General features: G+C 42.9%; 1 protein-coding gene across 1 annotated transcript; it reads left to right on the forward strand.

Moving 5' to 3' along the window:
• Positions 1 to 158: 158 nt before the first annotated feature.
• rel (v-rel avian reticuloendotheliosis viral oncogene homolog) lies at positions 159 to 13,567 on the forward strand. Its single transcript, XM_037465406.2, has 11 exons — positions 159 to 1,584; positions 1,967 to 2,005; positions 3,001 to 3,140; positions 3,268 to 3,416; positions 3,864 to 3,955; positions 7,812 to 7,952; positions 9,037 to 9,141; positions 9,315 to 9,533; positions 9,649 to 9,714; positions 9,822 to 9,896; positions 10,026 to 13,567. The coding sequence occupies exons 1-11, from the start codon at positions 1,578 to 1,580 to the stop codon at positions 10,862 to 10,864; spliced, it is 1,872 nt and encodes a 623-aa protein (XP_037321303.2). The 5' UTR covers positions 159 to 1,577; the 3' UTR covers positions 10,865 to 13,567.
• The last annotated feature ends 739 nt before the right edge of the window (positions 13,568 to 14,306 follow it).

The raw sequence follows: 14,306 nt of genomic DNA on the forward strand, positions 1-14,306 counted from the left end.
CACTTCCTTTAAATGAGTCCGTACACCCATTAAACCCCTAAAAACTATGTCTGTGTTCTTTGTTGCCCATGGTTTTACATTGGTTGCTACATGCAGCGGCGTAAGGCTGCAGGGAGTGCCAGTGCACTGGGGTGGGAGGCCAGAGAGCGCCGCCCAAATGGCGTTCTTGTCGTGTTCCATTCATTAGCTCTAAATGTTTAAGGTTGGCACTATAAGCAGATTGGTCAAAGAATGGGATTGATCTTTTTTTCTTTTAATTAACGGTCATTCAACGGGCCTCTGCAGGATGGACAGATTTATAACCTACAAAAATGAAATTAAACCACCCTAACTCATCCCTGCTGCTCAAGGACAAAAATAAATACAGAAGTATTTTTACCATGAAGAAATAATTGTATTCATATAGCACATTTTGAACACTGGGGTAACTGCGTTACTTTAAAGTTAGTATAAAGCACCTGTGGTAACTAAGCAGTGATGAAATGGACCAAAACATGTAGAAAACTACATAAAATATTTTAATTCCATAAAACCACCAAAGGATTCTGAAAGATTCAAAATTAGCTACTTTTGGTTAACATCTGTGTGCTCTAGTAATATATAATAGTTAAGTGCCTAATGCACAATTTATATTTTAAATGTTTTATTTTGTGACTTGTAAGTGGTTTTGGAAAGTGTTTCAATATAATACGAAATTAGTTTGACATGTTACGTACTATTAACTAAGTAATATACAGTATAATATAAATGTAATACTAAAGTGGCCATTGGCAAAGACTACTTGAGTGAAGCAGCAGGAGCATTGTTTTAGTTGCTAAATGTTTTATTCACATGAATTACCTCACTTGGTGCCTTTCCAAGGGATGTACCAAAATATTCCAATTTCAAAATATCTGAAATCTAATAAGAGGCTATTTGCTAAATATTCTTGACTAAAAGACAACCTTATTCCCGTGAAGTTTTTTTTAAAAGCTTTTCTCATAGCAATGCTAGCTGTTTCCACTGATGCTAAGCTACCCAGCTGCTGACTCACGCATTTAGCTTACAAATGAGCAGTAACACTAAAAACCAAGCCACTGTGTAGCGCTTCTATTCCATTAAGCTCCATTTCGAAAAGCTACGCTATTTCTAACACAATTTTTACTGTATTAAACCCATGGCTAGATTTGTCATTCTATTGTCTTCCAACGTGAGACGCTGCCTCTCAGCTCCTCGTGAGTCTGCAACATTCTGCGTGTGTAGCCAACAGTTTAATGTTCAATCGTTTGTACATTTACATTATTCTATCTGATCTTTGAGTGTAACACACCTGTGTGCTAACACCGCCTTGCTGTACTTTAGAGGCACGCAAGAAGCTGAGTGACAACCCCCCAACCGCCCCCTGTGTGTTCTCTCTGACGTCAGTCATGCGTGCCTCATTAATTGGTTCAGATGGAGGGGGCGGTAACGTAGGGGGAATTCCCCTCCTCTTCCTCGTCTAATGTGACAAATGTTACTTTTCCGGTTCACTGTCACTCATTCAGCGCGGTTCATTCAGGAGAAGGTGACCTGTGATAAGACTGAGAGCGTTGTGCATCATGGATGGTGAGTAACACCTTTACGTGCTATTTATTATACCAATGTTATCTGGTTGAATGAGACAGAATGTGATATTTACTAATGGTTATGTGACTAAATTTTTGTTTACATGAGTATCTTAAGCCTGAATGTTCAAATAAAATTAGGAATGATTTCGAACTGTTTATCATGAATCCGTTCAACAATACAGTGAATCCTCCTCCCTGTTGCCATGCTTGACTGTGTAATTAGCATCAACACAGCTTTAGCAGAACAGAATGAGCTCCAAACACAACAAACCAGTTTTGTTGTGACACATTATTCATCTGTCATGTTAACACCAACTATATTCAGTATTGTCAAGTATATGCCTCCTAATTACCTAATTGTTTATGTTTCCTTTTCCCAGATCTTATGTCCTCCATACTAGGGGACGATCCACTCCTGAGTAAGTGCCTCTTTTGTCGCTTAAAAGATTCAAACAATATCTGAAAGCACAGAACGGCCTCTTTCACTTCCTCATTTCATTGCTTCTTTTTTTCTTCAGGGTTAGGGTTAGTGTGAATTCATGGCTAGGGTCATGTCATCTTCATCTGTATACTAGATTAAATCTTATTCATTTCTGTGCTGGTGATCTACGTCACCTCTCAGTTCTGACATTTGACGTGTAGCAAAGCGGCTGTATATTTGGGGAAGGGAGGCCGTGGCTTGGGGTGCCCTACTTTGGCAAATGTGAATTTCTGGATAACATCAGATATGTAACAAGACTTGCTTCACAGCAGTCTATCTAACGGCGGTGTGCAGGGCCTGTCGCTCGCCTGCCATGTCCACAAAAACACATTTGGGTTTTTGTCAAATATTTTTAAGATTTACACTTCCCCAGTTTCTCTCTCACATTGGCATCATGTGAAGCAGGTTTCTGTCTCATGCCAGTCATTTCATGCTTTGCTTTAAATGCACCAGTCCCATTTTTCTTCTTTTATTAGCAAATATTATTTAATGCTTTGCAGTAAAAAGGCACCTTGGGCTAGTGTTGATGCTGAAAGATTTTAAAGGATGAGTATTTTGTCAACTGCATATTGGAAACCTTCCTAAAAATGTTTGCTCACCAACCAAATGCTTCCTCAATTCAAACGGAAGTTGTTCAGATTAACTGCAAAATGTACAAGTATCCATTAATTCTCAACCAGACATTCACCTTTTAAAACCTCTAAAACCTGTTACTGGATATTGTTCTCATCACATTGTTTCTAATATGTTATAGAACCAAATGCTTGTTTAACCGAAGACCCTTTTGAGGTCAAAATGTCAGCTATTTGGCCCCCTCTTTTAAAGTGTATGCCTCCTGGGTTATTACATGTCAGAAACGCGTTCATTAACAGAGTGTACCGTAGATATCTGATCCTATGACACCCCCCTCCCATCATGTGTATTTTTCCGCAGTGGCCGAGCCAGCCATGCAGATCTACGAGCAGCCCAAGCAGAGGGGGATGCGCTTCAGGTACAAGTGCGAAGGTCGCTCGGCCGGCAGCATCCCTGGCGAGAAGAGCTCCGACAACAACCGGTCCTACCCCAGCCTGCAGGTGTGTGCGCGGAACTCACACACCCTGGGCACATTTTTCCTCTGCTTTTGCACCAGCTTGCGTGGCTCTAAATGCATGCTCGTCCCCCCCCCCCCCCCCCTCCCTCCCTTCCTTCCCTCAATCGCAGATTCTGAATTACTGCGGCAAAGGCAAGGTGCGCGTGCACTTGGTGACCAAGAACGAGCCGTACCGGCCGCATCCCCACGACCTGGTGGGGAAGGACTGCAAGGACGGATTCTACGAGGCCGAGTTCGGCCCGGACCGCAGGGTGATCGCGTGAGTTCTCCCCCCCCCGCAGTCGCAGTCTTAGTCAGAGTGATGTCATTCAAATATCCTCAAATATCCTCTTTACACACACACCCACACACGTGTTTGTGTGTGTGTGTTTTGAGAGAGTTTGAATTAGTCATTAGTTTGTTTTGATCCAAATAGCAAATGCATCTTGGAGTCATGTTGTAAATTCTGATTAATCCCAGGCCATCAATGCAGATAAATGAAATTGCTTCTACAGATTCAGACCAAACCCGCAGAATTAAAACATTGTTTTTTGCGTGACAGGTTAGGATGATGCAACAATCTCTTTGACCGTCACTCACATTATTTTCTTTTGTTTTGGGACGCCATACTTCACTCTGATGTGGCCCCGCGACCCCTGGTGAATCATCAGTGTAAGAACCTGTCCCCTTTTCCTCATGGCCCTGTGTTGTGTTATCATTCATGCAGCTTCCAGAACCTGGGCATCCAGTGCGTGAGGAGGAGGGAAGTGAAAGACGCGATTGTGCAGAGGATGACCCGAGGGATCAACCCCTTTAATGGTGAGTCCTTCAGCTTGGATGGATGAAAATACCATGAAAACACATCATGAGCCACACATTCCTTTATTATTATGAATACAGCTAATGTCGTTTAACTTTGCGTGGACTACAAGAGAGTCTCTAATGTGTATTAATCCACGGCTGAAAATAGTCTCCAGTTATTTTTAATGCAGTATTTTTATTTAGTAAAAGCTGTAGTGTCCACCTATTTGAATCCTTAAAAGGAGATATTTATTTTTCACATTTAACTTTATACGTGTGGTTGGTTTTTAAAGATTCAGTAGAATCAAGGGTTTGGGGGGAGGAATCATAAAAGGTGGTACTGGTCCATTCAGGAGATATATAAATATATATAAATAAAAGTTATTATTATATTATGGCTTATTTTTTCCCAGTTGAAAAAATGTATCTGTTATAGCATACTATATCCCCAAGAAGCTCGCAACAACTAATGATAAGATCTAAAGTCACTGAGACTCATAGTAGCAGTGGAATGATAATGCTGCTCTCATTAATCTAATGGTTACCTCGATTACTGCGAACCAGGTCCAAAACATTTAAAAAGAATTGTTTTGTAATTGCTGGTTGACCCAGTTCTCTGCCACTAGAGAGTACTTCTCCCGCACCGAGTGATAAACGGGCCCTCTTGCCACCGCACCGCATGCAGCCGTGCCATTTCCTCAATGCGCTTTCGTTCTGCGGCCCCCCCAGAGCCGCCAGGCATCGCTTCTCGTGTACAAACAGGCGCATGAGCCTACTTCCCCATTCTTAGTCACAGTTGCTCAATGCAGCACAGTGCAGGATGCCACGTGAGAGCTGGGAACGCGGGATTCATTAAAGATCAGGGTGGGGAGGGGGGGGGGGGGCCCAGAGGGGGTTCCCCCAGCTCTCTGAGAGGACGATAACAGGAGGTTTATAGTGCTTTACGGGTCTGTAAAAGCATGGGGCGTTCACGGGCAAGCATGAGACGTGGTGGGGACTTTGTTGTTTGCATGTTTCCTGCGAGTGGCAACAAGTGGGGGCCGAAGCAGCTCGAGTTGATATCTGCTAACGACTCACATTCAACACTTTGATGGTTTTGTGCTCCGATGCTCTGATTAACTCCTTTCCAGGTTCGCACGGCCAAAACTTTGCATTTGAAGTCTGATATAAAGCAAGGAACATAAAAGTTACAGTTCACCCCCAAATCAAGTTACTTTCAGGGCCGTATTAACTCCAGCTGACGGTGTGGTTTGTCTACTGAGCCTTAACTTTTATGACCACATGTCTCTTCTCTTACCTCACTTGCTTGCTGCTAATATTTTACATTCCAGGAGTTCATTTAGGCCACATAAGTTAATGCTTGAACTTAGTCTGTAAGATTTTAGCCAACTTGAATGGTCAGCAGTTGGAATCGAACCACCCAGATTAAGTGCATTTATCCTGCAGGCCTACAACGGGCAGCTAGGTGTCTATTTTTCTTCTTCGTCTCCTTCTATTTTGCTCGCTAAGCTTCCTCTCTCTTAAGCTCACTTCTGCTGTGAAACTCAGCTGCTTCCTGTGTCTAGGGAGATATTCTCTACCCCCCCCCCCCCCCCACACACACACACACACACACACACACACCCACACACACACACACTACTACACTACTTTAGCGGATAATGCGTGAGGCTTTATGCCGGAGAAAGCGCACCTCACTTGTGCTAGCAACGACACACACAAGCTCAATCCTGTGTGAGTGTGTATGTGTATGTGTGAAGTTCTGTAGGTGTGTGCGTGTGTCTGTCTGCGTGTGAAGGCGTGTGTGAAGTGTGCAGGTGTGAGTGTGAAGGTGTATAGTTGAATGTTTGCGTGAACCCTCAATGTGTTTCCGTATTACAGTGTGTTCTCATTTCACATTGTGGCGGCACACCTGGTAGATGAGTTTTACAGGTGTAACGCTGTTTTCTTGTTAAAGGTGTGGCCACACAGTATCCTGTTTTCCGAAAGAATCAATTAAGGGCTGAGATTGGGACAATCCTTTTCAGATGAGAATGGGGCATTTGTTTGAGTTGTTGACTGACAAAAATGTGTCCATCGAAACTCTCTCCTGCTTCAGCAGTGCCAAAGGGTGAAGCATAATGAGCGTAGACGGGATCCATGGGTGATGTTAAGTAACATTGGCAGAGGTTTGGTGATTTCCAAGTTCCCTAAATGTTTTCATTGGCCTTTTACTTTTTATTGACAGTGCCACTGCCAAAACAATTGAAATCTTTGTCTGTGCATTTAATCAACACACAGATTTCAGAGGACAACTCAGTTTTATGTGTCTCAGTATATATATGTGAAAATATGAATCTATATGTGTGATAAATATACACTGTATATATACACAGTATGTGTATATTGTTATGGATATACATCGCTGTTTTAAGTGAATATTCGAAGAAAAAAACACACGACCTGTCTGATGCGTGTGGAGCTCGGTGAAATTGAGTCATACAGTGGGGACACAGCTTGTGGTGAGGTCGTGGCACCTGCATCACCGTCTTTCTCACACTTAAATTCCGCTCCTACTATCACACCTAACCACTCAACCCCCCCCACTGCCGACCAGCCCACACATCGCCCCCCCGGCACCCTCCCGTCACTGCATCCCGTCAGCGCCGCGGCAACTGACCCCCGGCCCTCTTTGCAGCTGCAGCAACCGCACAGCCAGAAGAATCTGGGCCCAGTTGTTTCCAAACACACACACACACACACACACGCACATAAGCATTCATTCGCCACTACTTTAACCTCCAGCTCAGCAGTCTTCATTACTCCCCCTTCGGTGTCTCCGCTTGGTCGCTGCCACCCACAACAAGCAAACCCCAGGATACAAAGCTGAGGTAGCACACAGCCAATCAGCCCCCCAGGTGTTGATGTTGAGACAAGGCTGGAAGAATAATTTTTTTTAACTAAACTTGTGCAGGGACAGTGAGTGAGGGCGAGGGTTTCCCCTCCATCCCTCTTCGCCGCGTTGTTGCTGCACACTGAGGTGTTTCTCAGTATCAAGGATTCAAAAAGAGTTGATCTTTGACTTTAGTCCCACCACTTTCACACACGTCAGGAGCCCTCATGGTCACTCGTGCTCCTGCTCACTCTCTGTCTTTCACACACGCACACACACGCGCGCGCACACACACAGACACTTCTTTCCACCCAGAGGGTGACGTCGCGGAGCACCACCGCGGTGACAAGTTGTAGGCGGGAGGTGGCCTCTGCCTGAGTGTGATAGAATTGAGAGAGATGGAGAAAGAGAAAGTAGGGCGGATGTGAGAGCATGGTGTGTGTGTGTGTGTGTGTGTCGCTGTGTCTGTGTGTGTGCGTCTCTCCGTTATAAAGCTCTCCCTTTGAGGTGCACGTCAGCTTTGAGGGCGGTGTGTGTGACGTGTGTATGTGTGCGTCCATTTGTGTGGGCTGCGAAGGCTTGAAAGACATCGTAAAGCCTATCAGTGACGTGTTGATGTCAATCCACAGTTCTGGGGACATCCTACACATGTGACAAGATCCGTCTATCCATCCATCTACGCTTTGATGGTTTGACATGTTTCTCATTAATTAAAAAGCCGAGTGCAAACCTTTAGTGTCTGGCCATGGTGGTGTTAGGATGTGGCCTCCATCATGAGATATCCTGGAAACCCTCTGTTTATCTACAGCGTTCACAAGCACTAAGATTTTAAGATTTCTTTCTTTTTTCATATAAAGTAGTGGCCAGGGTGACCAAAACAAAAGTCAGGAGGCTAACGTTGGGGATTTTTTTTGTTTGTCTCATGTCAGTAATTCTGCCTTTAGTCATCTCTCAGGTTGTTATGATAATGACACCTATCTCTAAATGTGTGTGTGCCCACAGTGCCACGTGAGCAGTTGCTGCAGACAGAAGAGTACGACCTGAACGTGGTCCGCCTCTGCATCCAGGTCTTCCTGCAGGACGAGAGCGGCCACTTCACCAGACCGCTCAACCCCATCGTCACCAACCCCATCTACGACAACAGTGAGTAGACTGCGCTCGGCCTGAGTGTGTCCGGAGTGTGTCCGGAGTGTGTCCGGAGTGTGTCCGGAGTGTGGCCAGAACCAGCTAATTTTGACGTAAAATGAATAAAAGACTATCATTTGGTGCCTTAAATAGTATTTTATAGGCGTTAAATACATTTTAGAATGCATGAATTGAGAGGTTACAGCAGTAGGCCCACCAGCAATGTGTTGGATGGAGAATACCGTTCTAAAAGTTTTGTATGGCCTCCTTGTTTTGTTGTATTTTTGTTACAGTAACAAAATATCTATATAACTATACAAACTACTCAATTCAATGAATAATAATCTTTTTTTCTTTGATAATTTTTATATACTTATATGATTGATAACATGCATGTAGATATTGTCCAGTGGTTGTGTGTGTGTGTGGTTGTGTGGTTGTGTTTGTGATTGTGTGTTCATGCTTTATAAATAGTGTGCACTAGGGCGAGTGAGCTGCGCTCACCATCACGCAATTCTGGTACTACTACATTTCTCCTCTCTGGCCTACCATGAAGTTTTCCTGTACACTGACACATTCTCTAACCTCTCTACATCCGGAGTTCTCTATAAACAAATCACATAAAGAGCTGGAATTTTGTTCTTTCAAAACAAAGCTCATGTCCTTTTGTCGAATAGCTTATCCACTTTGTCGTCATACACCGTATATATTTGTGAACAGTTGAATAATTAAACAGTGTTTGAAACAGTAGTTGAGTTTGGAGTTTCACAGTGTAGACCATAGTGAAGTAGAGTTCCTCACACAAATTGAGAAACGGGAAGCTTTCTATACACTCTAAGCCTCCAACAAGCCCGTCGCCATGGCACACTTCCTCTTCTGACTAAAGGCATACAACATGTGACTAAATCTGCCGAGGCCGCAACTGAAAACTGAGTAAAAGCCGTTTGGCTTTTTCACGACAAGACATTAAGTTGATTAAGTCGAGGAAAATTCGGACATTATCACTGTTTGAAATACGAATGTTATCTCACTTCTAGAATCAATTTTGACTCTGACTGCGTTCACTGGGTTGCATGGTTACAACTTGTTTCTGCATCATCAGGGGCCCCAAACACAGCAGAGCTGAGGATCTGTCGAGTCAACCGAAACAGTGGCAGCGTCAAGGGAGGGGATGAGATCTTCTTACTGTGTGACAAAGTACAGAAAGGTACAAACAGACAAAGTTCATTGTCTACACATTTTCCCTCTCTTGTATTCATTTTCTCTCCATTGTTTTCCACCCATGAATCCATTTTGCATCCCATGGCCATAGGGCACATCTCTTTGCATGCTCATTCAGTTTTCCATTGCCGTCTTCCCATCATCCCCCTTTCTTTTCAGATGACATTGAGGTGCGATTCTTCTCCGATGACGGCTGGGAGGCCAAGGGCTCCTTCTCCCAGGCGGACGTTCATCGCCAAGTGGCCATCGTCTTTAAGACTCCTTCCTACCGTGACATGTCCATCACGGAGTCGGCCACCGTGCAGATGCAGCTGCGCCGGCCTTCGGATCAGGAAGTCAGTGAACCGATGGATTTTAGATACCTGCCCGACAACAAAGGTAAGCAGTTCTACTTTCGGTTATTAGCTGAAACTCTTACCATCCGTCGGTGACGGCTGCTGGGGTCCTCAGGTGGATGGGAGTGATACATGAAACCATTTTGCATTTGCTTCAGATCCTTACGGCTACAACGATAAAAAGCGCAAGAGAGAGCAATTGATGAGGATTTCAGGATTGTCAGGTACGAGTTACGGTGCCAATTCAACCCATCTCATATGTCCCCATGTGAATGCATGAGACTCAGTGTGCATGGGTGCATTGTAACTCAGGTTTCTGGCCTTTCTTTAGGTGTTCCTTTCCCTAATCTGACAATGACCCGGCCAAAGGCGGTTCCACAGACTCCCATGAGTTACTTTCCAAAAGGTAACCTAACGTTGTTTCCGTCATACTACAAGGGTTATGTGTCAAGTCCCAAAAGTATACAACGATTCCATTCAGATCAGGATGATACCGCCCAGCTCTCACAGTAAATGTCAATGCATGTTTTTACAGATCTCAGGAACATGCGGCCTTCAATGCAGCAACAACCTCCTGTGTTCAACCAGCCCTTCCAATCAGGAGCTCACAATATTATGATGTCATCACAGGCTCCCAATGTGCCAGTCAACCATTCGTGGCTAAATCCCAACCCAGGAATTTCAATGGATACAGTCACCATAAACCCGTCCGTTGCCGTTAGCAATCTTCAATGTCCTAATGTCAGCAGGCAACAGCAGCCGAGCTCAAGTTACACCCACAGGGTGGAGCCCGGCGGCTTTGAGAACCCCCTCCCTCAGCTCTCCATGAGGGACTTGCAGTGCTTGGATCCAGCCCCCCAAGTTCCTGTGATGAGCCAGTTAGATTCTCAGGTGCTCTACCAGCTGCAGCACCAAAGGAAGGAGTTTGCGTCTGACACCAGGCAACAGAACCATCTAGGCAGCCAGAACCAGGGTCTCCAAACTGTGTGGTCCAATTCCCCTACGCTCAACACCTTTAACGGGTCAGCAGGAGGTGGGTCACAGGGGCTGGGCTCTTTCTTCGGGGGAATGGAAGGGGAAGATTTTCTGAAGGGCCTGGTGGGAGGAGGGCTGAAGCAGGAGCCCCAGGTCATAGTGCGACAAGAGGCCCACCCTTCCGTAATGCAATCCCCGAGGGAAAGCCAGGAAAATACTTACACCAACCTGGTTCCTCGTTCTATGAGCAACGGCTTTGATCCAGTGACGCAAGAGGCTTGTGGCAACTCCCAGCCTAATAAAAATCAGGAAATTAATTTTTCAGGCAACAGGATGGCATCCGGTGGCCACTTTCCAACTTTGGCAGACTGGATCAAAGCATCTCGGCAAAGCGACTGAAAGGAGCCCGAAGTAGCTCGGAGGAAAGCGTTGGGTCTTGTTTAGCCTTGAAAAGCCAAAGGTTTCGCACCATCCATTTAGGCCCACGAAGGATTGCTTGGGTTATACATCAGTGGGGAAATGACGAAACATTATTGTAAGCCCTTTGGACTCTACAACCATACAAAGGCATTGTTTCTAGGAGGTGCAATTGAATATGAACCGATTCCATCAACATCACGAGGGGTGGTTCATACACTCATCCATGGTACTTTAATCGTAGCCATTGGTCTTTGCTTCCCAATATTATTTTGGAAGGTTTTTAAAAATGATAAAAGATTTGAACCAAAATAGATTTATTGATACATCTATAAGACAAGAACCATGCAGTTTCAAGAGGTGTTATTCCAATCACTCCTTGAAGACTTATTGGATGTTATCCAGACAAGTCAATCAGACTGAGCTCTCATGAGTAGTGGCGGCTGGTGGATTTTTTTTTGGTAGGGCCAGCCAATCAGTTTCAGTAAAAATCCCAGTATGATTCAATGCAAAAAAGGCTATCAAACAAGCATTATTACTTTGCAGTTTAATATTGAACCTAGTTTGTTGGGGGAACACGCAATCAGTGTGTTGAGGAAAGACCAACTCAAAAGCCCCACAAAACTTCAAATAATTATTTTGGATAAAATGTCCTTTTTCATCCACGTCCTGGTTGTGTGTCCTGTGTGCGTCGCAGCTGGGCAGCGATGTTAACTTTAACACAGCGACGTCATGCGTGCGGAGCGCGACTATACGTTTCAGTAAACATCCCATGATCCCAATGATCAAAACACGCATTATTAAGTTGCAGTTAAATATTTAACATTTATTCCAACAGTTTAACATAAGGACATAATTTTTAAACAATTTAGTATATTAATGAATATGAATATATAAAACAATATTCAGATTATGAAAACTATTAAATTATTATTATAAATATCCAATATAAATACCATATAACAAATATATTTAAGGATAAGCATTTAACAATATAAATATATTGGTATAAAATCTTTTAGAACGTGTATATATGTAGAAATTGAGATGCACCTATGAACCTAATTTGTTGGGGAAACATCCGATCAGTGTGTTGAGGAAAGACCAACTCAAAAGCCCCACAAAACCCTGTTTTCATCCACGTCCTGGTTGTGTGTCCTGTGTGTGTTCTGTGTGCGTCGCAGCTGGACAGCGCGTCATGCGTGCGGTGCGCATTTCAGTAAACATCCCAGAATGGTTCAATGCAAAAAAAGATGCAATATTACTTTGCAGTTAAATATTTAACATTTATTTCAACAATAAGGACATCTTATTCAAACAATTTAGTATATTAATGAATATATATATATATAAAAACGATGTTATTATAAAACAATATTCAGAATATAACTACCATATTGTTACTATTATAAATATCCAATATAAATATCATATAATAAATATATTAAAGGATAAATGTATTACAATATAAATATATGTATATAAAGAGAGCATATATTTTGTGCAGATATCTTAATTTACAAATATTACTGGGTATATAATCCACATTACAAAAACACAAATATTGACTCTTTGTAAAATGTATTTTTAATATAATAAACAAAAACCATTGCTCATGGTGGGGCCACGCCCCTCAGCCCTCTATGGACCAGCCGCCACTGCTCATGAGTTCAACAGGCTTTTGCATGGCCATGCCTGGGGAGTAAACATTACCTTAAATAGTAAAGATGACCAACAACATGCTAATTGTTTCAAAGCTAAAGTTAGAATCCTGCAGAAGTGAATGTATTACTTTTTATCTTTGTCTTTTTCATGTGAAGTTAGATTCAATATTTTATTACTGTATAGTGTAAGTATTTGGTCCCAAATAACTTGAGGGCAGATATACTTATAAATTCAAGATTTTAAGTAAGTGAAATTGCGTATTATTATGGTTGTACACTTTTTTTATTGCTTTATAAAATATTCTTACATATTTTACTGTTTAATTGATTTCTTATCAGAGTGTTTGCTGTTTAATCTGTGCATGTATGCCATAGTTGAGAGTGGAAGCAATAACCGTGCTGAAACGCTCAAGAACTTCCAAGGCACTGAAATTCCCATTGAGGAAGTGGGAGGAAGCACTTTTAGTGTTGTCTTTCCTTTGTAATGACCATGTCATAACAGTTATTGCATGTGTTATCCAGAGTCTTTCTACTCTGATGTTTTTCAGATAAAGAAGTTAATGTTGTCGTTTACTGATCTGTAACTTGTTCAGCTGAGCTTGTCGATAGTCTAGCTCAGTGTTTCTCAACTGGTGGGTCCCGACCCACTAGTGGGTCGCGGGCCATTTCATGGGGGAAAAAAAGTAATAAAAAAAAAAATGCATCCTGGTTTTATTTTGAAGGGACTTTCTCTAATGCAGCGGAGTGTCAGTGTTTTTCCGGCTCGTCCTTCCATGTTATCAGTCAGCGCGGCAATTAGAACGCTGAAGCACCCCCACAGTTGAGAACCACTGGTCTAGTTCAAAGACATTGCGGTTGGAAACCTTGCAGCCTATAAATAAACTGTCAACTGTAGTCTAGCTCGTCTTAGCGTGCTGTTTTTACTTGTATGACCTCAAGAAGCTTTTTCGTTGTAAAAAAAAGTATATATTTTGATGACTATTTTTTTCTACAACATCAGTACTTAATAAATGTATTTTTTGCATGGTCTGTGTTGGCTTTTTTGCTTTTGCCGTTGAAAAAAAACATGTACCCTTCAGGGTAAGGATTCAGATTCAGATGGGTTGAATCACAACTTCCTCAGCTTTCTTAAGTCTCTCAATAGTGTGCCAAAACCCCCACATGACATCACTTTCATCACTTTCAGTTTGAGTGTCACTGGACTTGTCCCCCCCCCCCCCTAACTAGTCATCTGGATTTTTCTCATGGCCAAAACATTGTCTTCCTCTTCTCACCCAGCCAAAATAACATGGACTGAATATACACTGAAAGTCCGAGCAGTGAAACCTGCCTGTTTGATGGCCAAATGATAAATGTAGACGTTTTGAATCCTTCAGCTTTAGATCCCTTATGAGCCATTTTCACATCTGTAAAGATACTCTATAGCCAGCCTTCGATATGCCTGGTGAAGAGTAAGGACAGGAAACACTGGAAATGGTCTGAGGTAACTATTCCCACAAATAGGGCAGCTCACAAACCAAAGTCAAACTGCAGTGCTTTACCACTTTCTTGGCGGGAGACTACACAATCAATAGCTCAAGTTAGCATAAAGGCTAGGAGCAGAAGTAAACCGCTAGCAAGGGCCCTGTCTGGATCAAACCCAGTCTGTCATAAGATGAGTAAAAAAGTGATTATTGCCTTGCATTCTTTGACTCATCTCACTGATACTGATTCGGAGTGAATTTTTACATCAATGTCACTCAAATTTTCATCACAATCGA

Source organism: Pungitius pungitius, chromosome 13, assembly GCF_949316345.1.
Source record: "Pungitius pungitius chromosome 13, fPunPun2.1, whole genome shotgun sequence".
NCBI lineage: Eukaryota > Metazoa > Chordata > Actinopteri > Perciformes > Gasterosteidae > Pungitius > Pungitius pungitius.